General features: G+C 40.9%; 1 protein-coding gene across 7 annotated transcripts in view; it reads right to left on the bottom strand.

Annotated features, from left to right (window-relative positions):
- The window catches only part of oxr1a (oxidation resistance 1a), a 79,815-nt gene that overhangs the window by 17,077 nt on the left and 42,047 nt on the right, over nucleotides 1-20,691 (bottom strand). For all 7 annotated transcript variants that reach the window (XM_083893694.1, XM_083893693.1, XM_083893688.1 and 4 more), the window contains exons 3-7: nucleotides 14,920-15,027; nucleotides 13,208-13,321; nucleotides 4,899-5,051; nucleotides 3,877-4,061; nucleotides 1,507-2,180 (exon numbers count right to left, since the gene is read on the bottom strand). In XM_083893694.1, the coding sequence (XP_083749820.1) occupies nucleotides 1,507-2,180; nucleotides 3,877-4,061; nucleotides 4,899-5,051; nucleotides 13,208-13,321; nucleotides 14,920-15,027 (1,234 nt within the window). The remainder of the gene's footprint in view (nucleotides 1-1,506; nucleotides 2,181-3,876; nucleotides 4,062-4,898; nucleotides 5,052-13,207; nucleotides 13,322-14,919; nucleotides 15,028-20,691) is intronic.

Genomic DNA, 20,691 nt, shown 5'->3' with positions numbered 1-20,691 from the left:
ATAATCCATCACTGCTACATTATAGAGTGATATTATCACAGTCGTTAAGTAAGTTTAAAAAAGGCTTTTGTAAAATGTATTTTCAATTGAAAAGGCAGCTGTTGTGCAGCCAGCACTTAGTAAAGAGGGAAAAAAGACACTGTGATGAATGAGGGACCACTTTTGAGTTCCATTATGACAAAAAAACAGAAAACATAATATTCCAGGTATGGATTTCAGCCTTTAGTCTCCCCCTGAACCAAGCCAAAACCTGATTGGACCCCAAACTTCTCCCTGCTCCTGATAAATTCACATTGTCCACCAACTCAAAAAAATAAATCATATTTTTCATTTTCAAGGCTTTTTCTTTTTAAGTAAAAAAAGAAAGAAAAAGAAGCAATTTTCAAAAATATATTCAATGATGTGTGGTAGTTTTCCCAAAGCTGTAAAACTAACAAATACTGACTTACTTATCAACATCTTATGCTTGGATGTTGGACATATAAAGACGGTACTAAACCAAATCATTAATGCCTTGCTCATTCAACCATGATTTAAACATCTGCCGACTGTATTATTCACAGCAGTTACAAAATAAATGACTAGAGCACAAAACATGAAATATGCAAATACAGGAAATACTGTATAGCAGTGGTATTACTGGTACAATAATAAACCTGAAGGACTTGCTATAATTCTAATGAAAACTTTCCTCTATTAAATATATGATAACATATACAAATATGCCCCTGGCTAAATGTGAGAATATGGGAAACCTAGTGAGATAAACATCAAAATCTGATTTGGAATCACAGGAACAAACAAAGCTAATTTGAGGGCAATTTAATTTGAATAAATAAATAAATAAATAAATAAATAAGACTGTTATAAATATGGATTTTAATAGCACAAATTAAAGCAAATGGTGTTGATTAAACTGATAATGTGGACGTTTTTTAACCCATTTTATTCTATATGATTAAAAGGTCCATAGATTTAACCTGAACACACATAAATCATATTTCAGGCTTTCTGCAGTTTAGCGTTTGTCAAATATCCACATGAAATCAAAGCCTGTGAATGCCGTTTTCAGAAGACGTTTGATGATGGGTTTAGTCGTCACTGTGTTTCCCCTTCGAGCATGAGGTGTGTTTGTGGCATTTTGGCGTTTGATAGGCTTTAGCTTATCGCCTGAAGGAGTGGCCCAGACCACCAGAGCCACAGATCAAAGCGCTGCATAAAGCCCAGCTAGCTCCAGTAAGCTGATAACAGTAGAGAGGCTGCCATTTGCCTTCTTCTTTACATTCCAATTACTAGTAGCAACGCAGAGTGGAAAATGAAAGGTTATCAAGCAGAAGGAAAAAAAAAAAAAAAACTTCAAGAGAGATTTGATCCTAAAGCACCTTTGTGAAGAATAGGAATGAATAGTTGTGGCAAGACCACGAGGACAGCTTCATCACCTGAAATGTCCTATGTGTTAATTTTCTAACTTTTACAAATAATGTATATGTAACAATGTGGGTTTACCCTCTGCAGAGTTCCCTGTGGCGTCCTTTTGAGTCTCCTCTGCGTTCTCCTCCTTGCCTTGTTGCATAGTGTCTGTTTTGGAGACATCTGTCCCCTCACTGGCACCCCCTTGTGGACTGGCTGAGACAGCAGTGGTGTCTGTGGCACCAGGGGTGGCTGAGCTTTGTGAGCCCGGGCGAGAGGAGCTGCTGCTTGGACACTGGGCCTGGCTAGTGCTGCTGCTGCTGGTGGTGGTAGTGGTAGTGGGTGTGCTTGGTGGCTTCTCTACACTGTGCTGCTTGGACCCCACGGGGGACTGGCTATTAATTTTTGTGGCAGTGTCCGGTGGATTGTCCTCTGCTTTTACCATGGAGAGATCCTCTGGCTGGCTGACTGAGCCGCGGGCACTGCCTGCGGCCTGGTTACCGGTGCCAGCAGCTTCCATCTGGGTGACAGTTTTCACAGACTCCGTGGAAGCGCCTGAGGACTTGTCAAGGCGGAGGTCCTCATTAGATGTTTGCTCCTCCTCACGAATGGGGGACAGCTCAGATTCAGTGAAGACGTCTTCGGAGAAGGAGCCTTCACTGCTGCGTGGGGCCGTGCTGGCGCTGTCACTGGCCCCTGGCTCCCTCAGGCGATGCTCTGGGTCCTTCTGCTGGGAAGGATGTCTCTCAGCTGGCAGAGGCTCCAGGTCACTGAAAACAAGATTAAGAGATAATAAGACATGTGCAGCTCTATCAATCATGATGTTCAAAATATCCCCATGTTTAGCCTGTTTACAAATGAGAATTCAACTCAAGGTTTTCTTAAAAATGCCCCCATGACGCATCTTTTTTACCATGCCCTTCCTTACTACACTGATCAATAGAGGAAAACCTGATAATACCAAAGTCTGTTTTAAAATGAATGCGTTTGGGCTTTTCCAAGGGAGGTACACGTCTAAAGAAAATCCCACATCTTAACCAGAAAATGAAATTAAATCTGGGGTTTGAGACTGTCGGTCTTTTATAGAAAGCCCGAGTTGCACACAAAACGGTGTAATCAAAGAAAGTAGTTGCATAATTGAAAATGAAGGATCCAGTGTTCACTAGGGCTTAACGCGCTGTTTAAGCAAACACCAAGAAAATAAAGCATTGAACAAGAAATTAAATAATTTCATCCCCATATCAAATTAACTAAATAATAAAACTCTATCATCAGTTCTGCTCAACTGACAGTCACACATAAATAGGCCATAGTTATACCTTAATGAGCTACATGGTCTGCCTTGATCTGTGTCAACAGAATCACATATTTGTACTAGTTTTGATTCAGGAAGAGGAACAGGTTTGACTGCTTTGAGTTGCACATGCAGTCTGTCTGATTTAAAGCTGAAGTAGACAACTGTGTGGCTTAACAGGGTAGGGTTAGGCTTACCATCACCTTAACAATGTGTAAAGGGACGATTAAAGCACCTTTTAACACTGTGTTGAAAAGCACAGTTGTTAGCACCGGTGCTGGCTCTCATTGTACATACTGCAGTCAGTGCATCATTATCCTCACTACATGACTTTCTGCCAGGCCACTGAACACACCTGTGTGGGGTGAGACATGCAGACATGTATTCTTCTTAACAAATCCCCCCCCCCCCACCAAAAAAACTGTTCTTCAAAAACTTTGCTGAGGTAGCATGTAAACTGATAAAACACTTGTATAACACCATGACACTGCACAGAATCGAATCCTGCAGGCAGATGTTCTGCTGGGTGTTCAGATGGAGGGAGGGAGCGAGACAGAGAGGGGGAGAGAGAGGGGAGACGAATCCAACAGCCGAGAAAACATCTGGGCCTGGCACAAAAACAGTAATTTGCCAGCACAATAACTGCTCAATGGGCAACACTCCAACCAGCTAAATGCAGCTCTGCCCAGACCGTGCTACCGGCAGAACACTCTGCACCCCATCTAATAATACACCATATTTGTTGGAGCATTCATTTGGCTCCAACAACATTAAAACAATCAGTTACAGTTAAAAAAAAAAAGGAACAACTACTCAGACAAATCTGTAGGTGGAAACACAAGTGGCTGCTTCCTACTGCACAAAGAGGGGAAGCAGTCATTACGTAGGAGGGTGAAGACGTACTTCATTAACATCGGTGTAATTGCTTGTTTCCCTGTTATTTTGGTGGTAAACCGTCGACTGGCTGCTGAGTTAATCTGACCGTACGTGTAGCAGAATATTACATTGCTTATAGCAGTAAGAATAAGACTTAATGTAGGAGTAAATCTGAGTCAGAGGTCAGTGTTGGTTTTTATGGCTGCACATACTGCACTCCAGATAATTACATGTAATGTGTAGTCATTAAGAAGTATTCTTCTACCACTACAGCCTATATATGTGCTTTCTCTTACTCAGGGACGGCGTCTCTGATCTTGGTGTCGGTGATCTCCTTGTAGATTGCAGCGGACTGCACTTCCTCCAGAGGACACATGATGCCGTACTCCTCGCAGCCGTGGGCCTGAACCAAGGGATCCATACGGTGAGGGTCGAACATGATGTTGTTGGGTGTCACCAGCAACACCCCGCTCACTGCACCCTGCCAAAACAGGAAATGAGAGGGATGGCTTCAGGACACAAAGAAACAATATTTATGCCAATGATAAAATGAAATAATAATCATAATAAATAAAAAAAATAATAGCTAAGCATCCTTATCTACCACAAAAGATAATCAAAAGCACCTCTGTCACAATCAGAGTTGGAGGTTGAATCCATTTGTGACCACAAATGTCCTAAATCAAGTAGAAGTTATTGACTGGCAGCGCTGACCACTTCAGTGCTTTCATTTGGTACCTAGGAGTGAATCAGCAGTGGTTCAATACCATGGATCTGTGTGCGTGTGTGAGTGTTTGTACATGGTTGTGGTTTGTGTGGACTTTATTTTTGGTATGAAACCAAGATAGTGAGGACATACTTGGACAGTCATCATTGTTTGGCATTGGGTAAGTATGGTAATGTGTGTGTGTATGCATTATATCCTAGTAGCTGAACTGCTTTTCTGCCACACACACAACATCTAACCAGAGAATGTGTTTCTCCAGGAGTCACATGTTTTTATAATATATATAATTATATTATATATGTGGAATGGGTTGTGGTAAAAACGGAGAACAAAAAAAAAACTGATCAACTGAACAAAACAAAAGAGCACCTCCGAGGTTATAGAAGAGCAAATAAACCAGAAAAAATATTCAGAGGCTGAGGACTTGATTAATAATTGATTAATCATCACAGCCCTAATTCATTCAGAAAAGAAACCAATGTCATTAAACCACCTGCATCTTTCAAAGATTGCAGGGTGTTTTAGGTTCTAGTGAATCAGATTGAGAGAGAAGTTTGAGCAGGAGTTTAACTTAGCACAACTGCATCTTACCTTTCCATCCGTGATGTACTTGCAGTTGATCTTGAGGAACTTCTCTGTGAGGGCTTCTTCCTCCTCGGAGGTGGATGACACCACTCTGGGCTTGCGCAGGGCGGAGAAGATTGGAGGGTGAACCCCTTCCGGTTTGGGGGGGCCATCAGAGTCCTGGAGGTAGAGAGGGTATGGATGCAGGGAAGGGCTTTTGTTAAAATACTGCAGGAGAAGTAGTTCAAGGCGCACTTATTTATCCGTTGTACATTGGTTTTAGTGGAACTTCACCTTGTTGACTGTTAATAAACTGACAGATACAGACACTAATGTTTATGTGGGCCATTTTATTCTGGCGCCTACACATAAATATCCACACTGATGTATGATGTTTTTATCTCTGCACAGCTTTCAACCAAGGAGACTAAATAATGAGCACTGCTGAGCAGGCTTGGTTCGCTTGGCGATACATGGTGTAACTAATTTGTGTCACATTTCAAACTAATGGGTGTGATTCTCTAAATGTATTATCTATATATAAACAGATATTTTCTGCACAGCGGGACAATCGCATTAAAAGGAAGCCAATGATGAGCAAAATTAATACGCCTCCTGTGCGCTTGAGCTTCACCAGATTGAAAAAAAAAACATTCATACGAAGGTGATGCTTTAATTGCACTTTTTCTCTGCACAGCCCGGTGCCTGGTGAGTGTTATTTCATAGTTACCGAGATAGTTACTTTAGTTTATTTTAGGCAAGGGAGGATTTGGAAACTTCGGAGTGGAAGGGTCAGAAGGCAGCACAGTTTGTAAGAACACAATCACAAGTGGACATGTTTGTAAAAATGGCCAATTTAAAGCTCTGATTTTTTCATTATTAATAATTAGACTGTTCTTTTAGTTTAACAAATGCATGCCAGTTTAAAGCCATTCAATATTTGGCTGTAATATAATGAATTTCTTACAGTCAGGACAATGGGCCCCTGGACACAGGAGTGATATGGACAGGTTGTATGTCTGTTCACATTAGAGCGTTCAGTGATGTCCCATTATAACTGCAGGAGTGTGGTTATTAAAAAGCACTGATGAATGTTTTCGGACATGATGCAGATTAAAAAATGCTAATATTTCACTCACACTTGTTTGTGCCTGATGTTGCACGGCCAAGAAGGAATTAAAATGCATTTTGACACATGCATTATAATGCAGCTTTGATGCTGCTTCCTTATCTTCCCTATGGTAACTACCAGGATAACTGCAATCTGCCACAGATGGTGAGTGTGCTGGGCTGGAAACACGAGGTGTGGTGGATTTGGTGTTTTTTTTTTTCGAGTGGCCTGTTGCCAGGCGATATTTGTGCCACAGGGAGAGAATGACTCAAGCCTGTCTGAGTAACTTTCCACAAGGACAACTCCCTCACTGGGGGGACATTTTGAAGGACAGTGGTCTGATTGACTTGACAATGCTCCGTCTGCAACACTGAAAGACTGCTGCTGAAGAGACACTCAGTCAGAAGACTGAGGACTGAAGAAGTGAAGCATAGAAGAAACAGGGGCGAGAAAAGATACATCAGAAACAACAAATGAATAAATAAAAAAGAAGAGGAGATAAAAGGGAGCTAAAGGCAATGGAAGAGTGTGTCTGGTGTAAGGACGGAGAGGAATGTGTACAAGTTATCATTGAGAGGAATTTTGAGTGGGAGGAGAGGCCAACAGGAACCGGTTGGGAAGTGAAGCGCAGTGAAGAGCTACAGCAGCGAGCGACGTGCTCTGAGAAGAGAGCCTGAGCCCATAACAACTGTCTGCTGTCCTCCACACACCTCCCTCCCCTCCCTCTCTCCATCTCCAAGCACAGTCGACAAAACAGCCCGCAGCTACTGACCTACACTGACACAAGCAGTCCAGACACTGGCAGCTGGTGAAGGAAGAGGAGGGGGTATCTGTTACAGTGAAAACAAGCTTCTCAAAAAGAGAGAAAACACAATTTTTGGATCTGAAGGGGCATCTTCTGTTAATGAATTTAAGATAAGAGGTCCAGCTGGTGAAGGTCAAGACTGTAGGTGCTCCACCAGGTCATCATCCACTTAAACTGAACACACCTCATCACACAAATGCAATTCATAACACCTTCATTCACCTCCCCAGTGACTCAAGCTGGCCTAGAAGAACATGAAGAGTAACAGCAGAGAGGGACGTGTAAGGACAGAAGCTGAGAGGTAGTGAACTTTTTACAATTAGAAACAAGAAACATGTAGTTGCAGTTGCCATGAATAAATCAAACTACGGACAAACACATCTGCATGTGGTTTTTGTGACGGGATGAAGATGCTACGTTGATACCAGAAAAAAAAACCCACAAAACTTTCAGTCAAAATGATTTGAATTACCGCAGTCTGCAGTTAATAACACACACAGCTGGGAGCAGGAACATTTGCACAATGAACAACTCCAGGTGTCAAAACACATCCACCCTCATAAACACGGACAAGAAACAGGTCTTACATCCCCAGTCATTAAAACCGACACATTTGAGAGAGGGGTGTAATGTGTGATAACACCAGTCACACATCCCACACAGTCCACACAAGAGAGGACGGCAAAGACAGACTTGCTGTCCATCAGCCGCAGAGCTGTTGCTCATAAGGCAAAACAACATGATGGGTGCTGATTTATTTTCGTATTTGTCTTTTTCAAATGTTGACACGTTCAAAAGTAAATATGAATATATCAAAAGTTTGGTGTGGGAAGATAATTGGCAGACATTTGAGTATACAGTGGAAAATAAAGGGAAACAACCGTGAGATAAAAGCTGGTCCACTGAACAGGCTGCCAATGGTGGCATATTGTTAGAAGATGTCAATCTCTTTTAATGACCCGAGGGTGAGACTCAACCAGTCTAGTGATCAAGCACACTACATCCTTCCAAATTCTCCGTTGCTCATTCTACATTAGAAATATGTGCCGATTAACTGTAATTAGTATGACTGGTGAAAATGCAGTTTATGGATTATGGAAAATCAAGTGGAAAACGGTATTTGCATATAAAGTGGTCAATGGGAATAAAAGGCTACTCCCATATGGCTCTCTGTGTCTTTCAGGATATGCTTGAGTGACCAGTGGCACACAGCCTCGCATAATAGATGTCTCAACACAAATTAAGTCATTATTTATTGGCCCTTTTAATTGTGACATAACATTTACCTTATAATGGTAAATAAAAAAAGAATATTGTCCATTGCCCCAGCGTCACTCAGCCACAGTCCCTTCCACATATTTCATGGGAATATTGCTTTTCTGGGCTGCTGCTTTCTTTGCTCCCGAAATCCTCTAATATATGACCATAGTTTGTCCTGGAATGGCCTCCGAGGCAACCAATTTTTACTCAGTTAGTGCTGGAGTAGGGGACTGTGAGGGATGAAGCTGCACTGGCTTGGGTCTTTATTAAAACCCATGATGACCTTTAACTTTAACACAGCAAAAATCATAAAGGCAGGGTGAGAAAAGAGAAAGCTGATGAAAAGGTATAAAGACTTGTGATGACCTAGGGAATTTTTTGTGTTGTTTTTTTCCCCCTCTGACATCAAGTGCTTGCTCCTTTTATGAACGTTTGGGGTTCTCTACTTTCTATAACACCGTGAGGTTTCTGCCCTGCGATAATGTACGTTATAATCTGGGGCTATACATTATATACATAAATATCATTTGATTCAACCTCGTGGAAATCCTACAATGAAGACAAACTTTATTTGACCTCATCTGAGGTGACTCCCGACCGGTCGTAGTCCTGAAGCGGCCAGATTAGTTAAGTGTGTACTTGTCAGCGTGTGTGTGTACAACATCAAAGGAGGATGGTGAAGCGTGAATGAATGCCTAGTGCACTGAAATCCAAAGATGAAAGAGCTGCTGCACTGGCCTTAGACTGTGAGTAACTGGTGATGGGGACGGTAGACGAGAGAAGTATTGAAATGGATTGTACAGAAAGAGAAGTGCTGAGGTGAGAAAAGAAGAAGGAAAGCTGCCGAGGAGAAAAATCAGGCCCAGTGCAGTCACACGGACAATCATTCCAGAGGGTTTCAATAGATGCAGGAAGGACAGCGTCACCGTAATCTGCCGGAGACCAAGCTGATGCTGGTGCCGTTTGCAGTGTTAGATGAAGGCTGCGGTGGGGAATCACAAATCAATATCCTTTCAGTTTCCAACCAATATTTCCAAAAAAACAAATAAAAAAAACAGACAGGTCCTGGGAAATACATACAAATACAGGGACAACATTATATATGTTGTCAATGCATCAATAAAAAGACTGTAGTATTTTCCCCAAAGCATCGCTCATTTCAAAAATTCCTTGAAAATATCCGATGCAATTGTTTCCACATGTATTAATTAAGATTTCAGACAGGAAACATTTTAATACCACCCAGCTTTGACGTTGACAGTGACACATGGTGGCATCAAAAATCAATCCACAGCTCCACCTTGTGGGCTTGGACACATTCTGCAGTCGATGAGATACATCAAACCTCTGAGGCCCAAAAACCCTCAAGTCCACTCGGTGTACATACAACCTAAAATTATATCCCAGAACCACAGCTGATAAGCACACCAATATATTCTCACCAAAGTGGAAAAGGGTTTTAGCAGGTGCTATGCAGTAACCCTGTAGCACCGGGAATGCTCAGAAATAGATTTAATTCCTTATTTTAGCTCACACCCCAGTAAGGAGAGGAAGGAAGGATGTGCCAAAAAGGAAGAGACATAGAAGGTCACAGAAGCAGCTTTACCACCACAGTCAGTAAGCGTGCATGTGTGTGTCACCCTGAGCATGATTAAGGTCTGGAAAGGACAAAGAGGACACGTCTGCCCACACAGATGAACGGAGAGCAACGAGACCGGTGAGCTGGTGGCTGCCAAATAATCCAATGATAGCAAGAACGGCAGCCGGAAATTCAGCTTGCTGTGCATGCATTCACACGCACACACACATTCAGACGGCCAGCCAACAATCCATGCCTGCAAGATGTGTTACTTTTTGCTGCCAATACCAGCGGGCCAGCAGGCAGAGCAAGAGCATGAAAACACTTCAAAGCTGCCTTATCTGGCCTTCAGCTCAATCACAGAGACACTAAGCAATGCAAGTGGAGGGAAAAACTTTAACTTTACTAAGAAACGGGCAAACGTTGTATAACAATGGCATTAAAGCATATGATGGATTCATGTTTCCCCACGAGATTCTCTCAACGTTTGCCACTTATTCCAAATGAACCCTCTCCATGCTTTGTGAAGCTATGTAAGGCAGGAGACGTGCACATTATCTTCAAAAGTTAGCCTGTCAATGAAATACTATAGTTAAAATTCATGTAAATAGCTCAATATCGTGGGAGCAGAAGATACGGTCCTCTGCTCGGGAGTTTAGGGTGTTTGTCGCCAAAAGACAATCTCGCTGACAGCAACTTTATTCCAGAACTTAGGTTTCCACACAAAGCCATTAGCCACATGTTGTAACCTCTAAAAGAGGAAATACAACACTCTTTCTAATGAAAAGATTATTAGAAATTGACCACAGCTTTTCTCAATTAAACTCAGGGGTTCTTACAACTGCAACCTCACTATGACATAGCAGGTTATAGGAGGTGATTTAAGCTAATGTTAGCTTAATGGGCCACTGAGAAGGATTTAAGTGGATCTATTGGCATAATCGGACTGTATTATTCATGATTGTGCAATCTTGAGTGTATAATCACCATCAATAAGATGATCAATCAATAAGAATTGTTCTTTGGTCTCAGGAACCATTTATGTCTGCATAACCAACTCTGGCAACAGCCTTTATCATGTTAACTGAAAAACTATGTTTGCTGGAAGCCCTTGGTGATTTTATCACTTTTGGTAATTTGTAAAACCAACTAGAACTACTTTTACAATTATATATATACATATAAAACAATAAACCACGAGTGACATACACAGGGGACCATGGAACCTGACAATTCAGATGATTGAAAAACACTACTATATTCTATATATAATAAACGGTGCATTGCCTTGAGTTCATCTTGTTCTGGGTCCTTTTGTACTGTCTTTCTGCATGAATGCTAACAGACCTTGAATAAAAAGCCCCACAAATGCATAACATTTCAGCGTTGCTGCAAATGAATGATTGCAACACTCTGTAGTATAAATGCCCTTATGTTTAATGGCTTTGATTTTTTGTCAGGCTATTTAAACACGCAATAGCTTTCTAAACATCAGGAGATCTGACTCTTAAGAGGTGTCTGAAAGCAGTTTCTCTTTAGAACCCTCATCTCGTTCAGGATTATAGTAGCTTTTTTGCTGGTTGCTTTGCTTCTGCATTACACCTCCCAGAGCCATTTATTTAGATAATATCCTCATGGAGATGTGTCTGCCGAGCACCAAAATAGGCCTGTAATTAAAAGATGCCGGGGATTCTGGAGAAAGAATGAAAACAAAAAGGAGCAGAGAGAGTTATTAAGGTCCTTCCCTTGATTTGAAAATGAAAACGGCACCTGGATGCTGCCTCCTTCTATACAAGTATCATGTAGCACACACACACAAGAAAGAGATGGAATGACACTAACTTGCAGAGATGACAGATACAGACACACATTTTCATGCATTGACAGTCGCCTCGACAAACGCATTCAGAGTTGACACATTGAGTGAGGTAATGTTCCTTCCCTTCTGCCTTCCAAGCACACTTCCCCTGCTTGAATAACTGCTGCCTGCTGCTTGTTTGGGAGAGCAAAGCATCTCAATTCATTAGTTGCTCTAAATATCAGGCATGGCATCACTTTTAAAAGTTTAATTTCTATGCAGTCACAGTCCCCCTCTCTGATCCTACCCTGTCGAGAGCCATGGAACATGCCCCTGTTCTTGAAGGCATGACCTACATAGATAAGTAGTAAGCGAATGGGGCCCTTCTCTTTAGGCGGCTGTGGAGAAATGAACAGACAGAGATTAGAGTCGATGGAGAGGAGAAAGCTTGTGGAGCAAAGCTGCCTCCACTAAAGTCGAGCAGCCGTGAGAGTGATGGCAAGGGGGAGACGGCATGATCCATTTTCTTGCAAAAAAGACAGCAAAACAAGAGGTCCGTTTCCATGGAGATCAGAATTTCTTAAGGGACCGCTGTGGTGCTTAATGATGGGCTCATTCAGGTGCTCGAGACACAATACCCGAGGGAGATGGCTCATACTCGTGCTCTTAGAAGGAACGAGACCGGAAAGCTTTTCGACACAAACAACATGCAGCCAGACTCATGCTACATTTGTGATGCTGGGAGGACCAGGTGGGAAACCGCAATGTCTTTATTTAGATATGGCCAAACAAGTCCAGGAATAAACCCAGCACAAAACAACAAGAGGAGAGGTTAATTAAGGGCATAGTATGAATCCAAGATTCCAAATTTAATTTGTAAATAATATTCATCATGTTTTGCTGCTGATTGGTTTTAATATATATACATTGATTGAGTTTAGACAACAATAATCACCTCAGTGAAACTGCATTGTCATTGACAAATTTGTACTTGTGAGATTTAATGTCCTCAAGCTGTCACGTAAAGTACATCTACATTTTACACAGCAATCGACACGAGACGGTCAATGATAAAAAGTAATGCATGACGCCTTTGTGCCTGGTTGTAATTTAAGTGCACCTTTCCCACCCTGTCCTTGAGAAATCCAAGGCAGGTTCCAATAGCACCTTGTCTGGTCTTTGCTGTCCTTGACAGCATGTCATCCTCATTGGCATCCTGGATGTTCATTTTTAGGGTGAACAGAGCTGTAAAATGTGACAGCACTGGTTGAAGCATAAATCAGCATTGGATGGCTTGGTGTAAGTGTGTGTAAAGTGGTGAGCTTTGTATGTGTGTGAGTCTGTGAGCCACCGTGTATCCTTATCTGGGTGGAAAGATTAACGTTGTTTGTAGAGTCTAAATTAACAGCCAGGGAGTAGCAGACAAAAAATGGTGTTTTGGAGAATAATTCAATATCGGTCACTGACAAATAACTTCCAAAAATGAACTCGAACAAAGATGTTATATTTAGTCTGGCATGATGGAGAATCTTCTGATTGTCAATGTTGAACTTGCCCTGAACAAATAATTACAATGTTTAGCTTCCACTCCATCTGATAGTTGGCTGAATGATAACACTGTAGAAGGCTATCGAGGCTAACAGAAAATGTCAAATTTCCCATCTATTCACAAAACAGCAAAGCAACAACTTCAGTGGGAGAACATCTTCAATTATTATTATTATTTATTTATTTATTTTTTATAAATCAATGTGATTGTTGATTGGAATAGTGATAAACATACCGTCACTTTCTCTAAATCAGCTTCTGAGGAGGTGGGTGACAGGGGGCTGATGGGACTGAGGGAAGGGGAGCTTCCGACACTGGACACGTACTCGGGATCAGGAACATACAGAACCTGCAAACACAATCCGAGTTTGTACTTACACAGGCACTGCCACAGTGCAAAGACACAACACACACATGCACGCACAGGAGGAGATAAAGAAAATACCTCTCTACCCCCCCCCCCCCCACACACACACACACAGTCAAACCATAAAATTGACAAGGCAAATAAGACATGATGTAAAAAGCTTCAGGCTATTTGACAAGGATAAACAGACAGAAGGAAAGTCATGAAAATAAACATGTAATTATTAGCAGTGACGAGGACAGGGTATCTGATAATTTTCATGGAAAATGAACAAAGCGGTTAGCCATACAGAACAATCTATGGATTATTTGCTCAGTTAATCCGTGTAATCCAAAAAAATAGTGGATATGGCCTTTGGAATTACTTGATCTGCAACTGAATAACCTAAGGAAATCAGAGAACTTTTATTTTGCAGAATCTGGCATCACTGATTTTGCATGACTTGATAAAATATGTGGGCAATTTTCTAATCGATTCAAATAAATTAATTAGCTACACTATGTACTGATGGAATGTGTGCGTCTGTGTTCATTTCACTTCCATCTGTTGTGCAATGTAGTGGCAAAGTAGGAGATTTACAAACTATTTAAGTAATATTTAAATACTTCTTGTTAAGAGATTGATGAGCAGATTGATAGGACTCTCATATCTGTTAGGTAGGTAGGAAGCAGCCATGATACTGTTGATGAACACACTGTGCTCACCAGCACCTGTAATGCTCATTAATCATGTAATCATGTTATTGTTATTGGTCTAACTACAGAGCTTCGAGCTGTTTCTTCCTGTTTCCACTGCTGAGTACATTTACTGTACTTAGGACATCAGGTGCAAATATGATTGTTTTTGTTGTGTATAACTTGGAAAAAGATGAGTAACGATGGTTCAGTCAAAGCTCTCTACGCCTAACTGTTTGGACGCAGCCCAACTCGGCATTGTTTGCAGAGAGCCGAGAGGAGTGAAGCCAGTGGCTTTGGTGAACGCCGCTTCTCTCAATTCGTCCGGATTTAATTTTGATGCTGGGAAATACAAAATATTAAATCGAGACGTTTTTCACGGTCATCTCATCGACAAAACAGATTTAGAATTTGGGTCTAATGTGGGAAATGAAAGGAGAAGCATGACGCAGAACAAGAGCCAGGCCAAGCTGGCAGTGTCTTGAGAGGGCTTAAAATGGGTAGCTTGTGACATCTTGTCGGAAACCAGGCATCGTTGATAGAATTTAAAGACCACATATATTATTATACATTTTTAGAAACAAAGTAGGTCTTCTGCAATTAACTGTTTTCTAATGGGACAAGCGACACTGTAATTAACAGGCAATTACGAGGCAATACAGATTATAGGGATGCGGTTAGTGATTTAGCAAGTCTCAGTGAAATTACACACTTGCAGCATGTGATGCTCTCCAGAAACTTTCTATTTCAAAACCAGAAGATTAGCAAGCGATTGTGGGATCAAAGCAAACCGATGAAAAGTGTGTCAGAATGAACGTGTGCAGTGAGTGGGTTGCTATAGATGTAAGATGCTGTGGGACATTGATGACGTGATCTGTCAGTGAAGGCGTGCACGACGGCTCACACCTGGCCAGGCACCACTGCTCTGGAGAACAGCTTGTTCAGCTGAACCAGCTCGTTGGGTGTGGTGTCAAACTTGAGCGCAATGCTGTTCAGCGTGTCCCGCGATTCCACCTGGACCATAAGACAAGAGAGAGGACACAGAAATCATACTCCTGCTTCAGTTCAGGGACATTCCATCAAGCTGTAAAGGGAAGAGTTGAAGGCATGAGACAGAAACAGTGCTGCATAATTAGAACGTGAAAGGTTTTAATTTGCCCTTTTGCGAAAGAAAGCTGTCAGGTAAAAGGTGTGTGGCACAAATGTCAGCAGCAGGCATGTAGCAACATCGGTTATTTTCAAGTCTATCATTTAAAAGATTACGTTTCCTCTTTATTATTAAACATGTAGTAAATAAAAACTGGAAATCACACAAAACCTCATCATTTCCCCATTTATTGAATCCCTTTCTCACTCCCCAGAACTGAGACTGACCTTGGCTTAGCAACACCCACTAACCACAGCAGGTCTTTCTAGCTTGGGGATTTCTCCATACACTGAACTGATGTGGAGTCAGCTACAGTATATTAAAAAACTATGTTTAAAATTGTGGTTTCCAAAGCAAAAACACCAGAGGGGATTGACTAAACTGCATTTGTCTACACGATAAAAGCAGCAATAAATACTGCTGAGTTATTAGGAATTCTTTCCAAAGATGTTCCTGTTATTGTGATAAAACAGCTGACACCCCTCCATTTCTCTAAGGTCCATGTTCTTGGCTCATGTTCCTGGTCAAAACATCATCTCCATCCAACAGTCAGCATTTGGACCGTTATTCATTACTATGATTTAACGTTACGAACACGCATTACTTTGGGGACTAGAAAATATTCTTCTTGGCTCCAGAGAGTTCAGCTGTGACCTTTGACCTTAAAATATATAATTTTCCTTCCACACGAGAATACTACCTCAAGAAGTAACCAAATGCTACCTCTAAGGCAAGAAGCAAATGCACAGTTGTTATTAGCGTCTAAATGTATATCGCGTATATCTCTGGCTGAATCGCCTCAGTCTTTCATCACAGTATCAAATAGTACATACATATTGTTTCGACAGCCACTGGAAACATTAAGATGTCATGTTTTACTACCAGCTTAGCTAACATTAGCACTGTTAGCAACAGCTGCTAAAATATGGCGGCAGCACAGTTGCCATTTCAGCCAGCAAAACTGCCACTGAACCGCCATTGTTCAATCTGTATGAACTCAAGATTGTTTCAGATTATACATCTACATAATTGTGAACAGCATGTGCTATGTGATTGAACAAAATGTGCGACAGGTGTGGCTACACTAACCAAGTGGGTTGGGCTTATCAAAACAGTACTTTGGTTGATTGGCAGCTCCAACACGACACATATTTAGATCACAATAAAGACAATCCTCACTCATCACTCAATCCTCTAATTCACATAACAATAAACTTAATTTTTTTTAAAAAGGTACACACAAGCAGAAGAAACATCGCTACCATGTTGGTTTATTTTTAATGTAGTTTGTTGCTGTTGTGTCTGTTCCCTGTGCTCAGCTGCACTGAATCACAGTGTGACACAGGTGCTGCTTGTCTCCACCAGTTACAGTTTATGCAACAGAGATGTGCTCCATGTGTCTGAACTAGTTAACCATGTAGTAACCATGGGAGTTTCTACATTCCGAATAAGGATGACAGCCGTGTCAGGAAGTGTCTGTGTGAGAGAGGTAAAGAGAGCCACCGCAAACGTGATAAAAAGGGCTCAGGGCAAGAACCCCTGAGAACCAGACAGGCAGAGCTGACTCCGAGCTGTGTATAATTAGGACAGGATAATCGCACCGTGTGTTTGTGCAAAAGTCATTGGACTATCTCTCTTGCTCTCTTTCTGTGTGTGCATGTGTGTGTGACTCTAAATTCATATCATGATGGATTGTTTCCAGGAGAACAACCTTGCAGGAAAGAGACAGACAGACAGAGTCACAGACCGGTGAATGACTAAGGGAAACCAAGACGCACAAGACGGCACATTAGTGTGTGACATGTCAAGGTAAATATCCCATTTATAGACTCACATGATTTGTGTCAGTCAGGGAAAAATCATGCTTATCTGAGTATTGGACAGTGTTGCAAACACAGCAAGAAGCAAGACCACAAGATATTCACACTCACTATAACCCCAATAACAGAAAACTCAGTGACATAAAGGCTGTGAACTCTATTTGGATCTGTTGCGAATCCAAACATTACATATTAAGTTTGCCCATAGTTCTATATTTCCATATTTTTAACAAGTAATTTTGTATGATTTGCAACTGTGGTTATGTGGAACAAGGTAAGATCCACCACTGAATACATCCAATATGCTCGGGCCAAACAAAGCTACTACAGATTAATAACAATAACACTGCCACTGCCTAGAGGACAGTGTACTAAAAATAGCGCTATTATAAAAAGCAATTCTAAAGTCTAATTATGATTGCAGTGCAATGACAGCGGCGAGGGCTGATCAATTAATCACATTTTTAATGAAATCGCAATACAGCCTACTGCAATTTTAAAATCGCAGGAGGCGCAACATTTCTTAATGTCAAAAATAATCAGCAAGTAGATATTTATTCAAAATTGTTCAGCCCTAATATCAACACTGCAATCTGTCTTTTCCTTTTGCTCTATATTACAGAGTAATTGAAAAAGTGTGGGATGGGGTTTGATCAAACATAAATTGAGAGTTTGTGATCAAGAAACATTTAATGATTCACAAAAGCGGCCGAAAAAAGTTATTGCAGAGTTACTGTTGCAAATCAGCAGTCCTGTAATCTCGGGTTATTTCTTACACATCTTCCCGTTTCCTTAATGGAGTGGATAGGTCTATTAACACTAGACGTGAAAGCACTGGGCAAGGCTGGGTTGAGAGGTTGCTAAGTGGGGACCAAGGACCAGATTGTGAGCTACACTGGGTTTGGATGCCCTGTCCTCTAGGGGAACAAACTAATCACAGCTGAGGTCAGTCAGTCACGCTGTTGGTCTGCCTGACTCAGCAATGTGTGCCTTTCTCTTTGGTGACAGTGAACAAAAAAGGGAATGCATTGTCCAGTATGGACTGTGGTGGGTTGGAAGCATGAGTTTGATTTTCCAAGTCGTCATGGTGAGCAAGTCTCTGCACTAGAAAGGAAAATGGAAAAATCTGTCTCTCTCTTGTAGAAAAGGAAAAGATAGGTTGGAGTTTGTTTGGCCTTCCAGGATATTCTTGTCGAATAAGCAAAGCTATTGTCAAGTCAAATCGAGTCAGCAGTATTTGAGCCAGAGACACCAAGAAGAGTTGGAGTTAAGTCCAAGTTGCATCCCCATCAAATGAATCTGAGTCATCATGGTTGAATCTGAGTCAGTTTCCTAAAATAGGTTCCACTTTGAGTTGATGCACAAATTAATATGGTAGACATTAAAAACAAATAAACACAAATTGCCATTTAAGAGTTCATCTACTGGAACACTAGCAAATAATATTTTGAAGACAGTGTGATATAGCAGTGTTAACATAGTAATACGTCACACTCCTATGTCAAATTGTGAACCCAAAATACACTTCCAAAATATGCCCAGCAGTCCCCAGTGCAGTAATTGTTCTCGTCCAAGTGCGAGAGTGATCAGTGTTCAAAACAAAGTTAAGTCACGAGTACCGACAATCGTCGGACACTGATTTTATGTGCGTATAGATAGACGATATTTAAGTTTGAAGTTAGAACAAAAGACGAATCATATCATGATAAATGTCAGTTATTTCATTATTATTAACCGAGTCCTTCAGTTATGGCCAACGTGTTTTGTTAGGTCACAGTGACCTTTCACGACAAAGTACAGTGATGTTGGTATAAACTACTTTTTAATGTATTTTTACCTCACACATGTATCACTTTGAAGGGTCAAAGTGTAGAAACACAATAACGGCGGTTTTGTTTAGCCGATTCAATCGTCTAGCTTGATTAAATGTCAACCTTTGCAGAAGAAAATCTAATTAGAAGGTAACCTTCACATTTCAAAATGCTATTTGATACCTTCAGAGTCTCACTTGTTCATCAGCTCAAATGTAATATAATCATTCGATCAAAGATGAGCTTCTGTTATCCCTTAAAAGGATAGTTCAGGAGTTTATTGACAGACAAACAAGTAGAGTGGGATTACAACATACACCAATATTGTTTTTTTTAAGTTTGATATAATTCCATAATTGCTCTTGCTGCATTTACATGCAAGTATCCCAATTATGATACAGTTTTTTCAAGTTAGATATGGTGCATGTAAAGAACAACATAATCTGGTTTCAGAGGTACGAATAAACTCTTATCACCAAGCTGTGAGAAACCTCTGGATACCCTCAATTATCAGCTGAGCAAACAAGAATCTCTGATTCTCTGGAGTTTTCTAGTCATTTTGCTAATTACTTTAAAGCAGTATACTACTTTGCGTGTCTCTACACAGGTAATCAAATCAAGTAAATCAGGTTCAAACTTCTTGAGCGTGGCAATAAAAAGGTGACAATACCAACGACTTCAGAATGTGTATGATCTACAATATCTCTGACAACTGACATCTTCTCATGTAGCATTTTTTTAATTAATTTTTTTGAGAGAAACTCTGTGTCATTGATCCATAGTGGCAAAGTCCCTCTGACTTACTATGTATTATAAAAAGCAATTAAATAAAGCCCGATTACACATTACAGAGTACTGTGGTGTGTAATGAGTGATCATCATTCAACCCATCTACTCAAGTATTTAAAACCTTTAATTTAGGATTTGTGACCTTATATATAAAAAGAAGCTGCTCTGTATATTTGAACAGAGAAGGTAAAGAGTTAATCATCAGCAGGGGTGACATATTTGGCTTATGTTGCAGAAATATCTCATCTTATTCTACATACATTCTTATTGTTAACCTAATCTATAATAACTGCTCTGATATCTCGTATCAGGAGCTCAGACAATCAATGTGGGTAAAATTGTCTGGGGTTCAATTAAATAAACATTGCCAAAGGTTGTATGCCAATTCTGTCACTAAATAAATTTGAATCAAAAATGTAATTTATTCACTTATAATTAGCAACACACTAAGCTTAGTATGTCACAGAGGCATCAAGGCACCTTAAAATGACTCCACCAACCCTAATTGATCGTAGTGTAAAAGGAGCCATCTCCAACTCGATTAAGAAGCAGAGTACAGGGGACATGCAAATGTGACCCACTGCTAAAGACCTGTTATTGACACATTGGCAGCAGCACAAGGGTGGGAGAGAAAGACAGAGAAAGAGTAATCGTAATCAGGATCATGGCCACTAACGACAGGTGAACCCTATCTTCTTATTCCCTGGATCAATAATGCCCATTATTCATGCAGAAATGGGGATGAATAATTGAGCTTCTTCATCTTAAGTTCTGTCCTTCCAAGGAGAAGGGTAAAGGAAGGCTGTGGCAGCCATCTTGACTGAATGACTGACACCTTGCTAATGGTCACCTTGTTGAACAGGAAAGGATGTTTAGAGATTCAACAAGGGCAGTCAGCTGGATGGCTAGAGACTAATAGCTCCATTTAAGAGTCCACTGACATCGTGGTAAGCACATTAAGAGTAGAACATGAGAACAAATCTATGAGTGCTACAGCAAAAGGTCAGTCAAGGCAGTAAAATGCAATCTCAGAGCTATGGCTTCTTCGTCAGATTAATATGCAGATATGCATAACCAGGTTCTACGTTGGCTAATCAACGTAGAACCTGGT

Source organism: Microchirus variegatus (assembly GCF_963457635.1).
Source record: "Microchirus variegatus genome assembly, chromosome: 1".
Classification (NCBI taxonomy): Eukaryota; Metazoa; Chordata; class Actinopteri; order Pleuronectiformes; family Soleidae; genus Microchirus; species Microchirus variegatus.
Note: the sequence above shows the minus strand (reverse complement) of the source record. Positions and strands in the feature narration are given on the sequence as shown.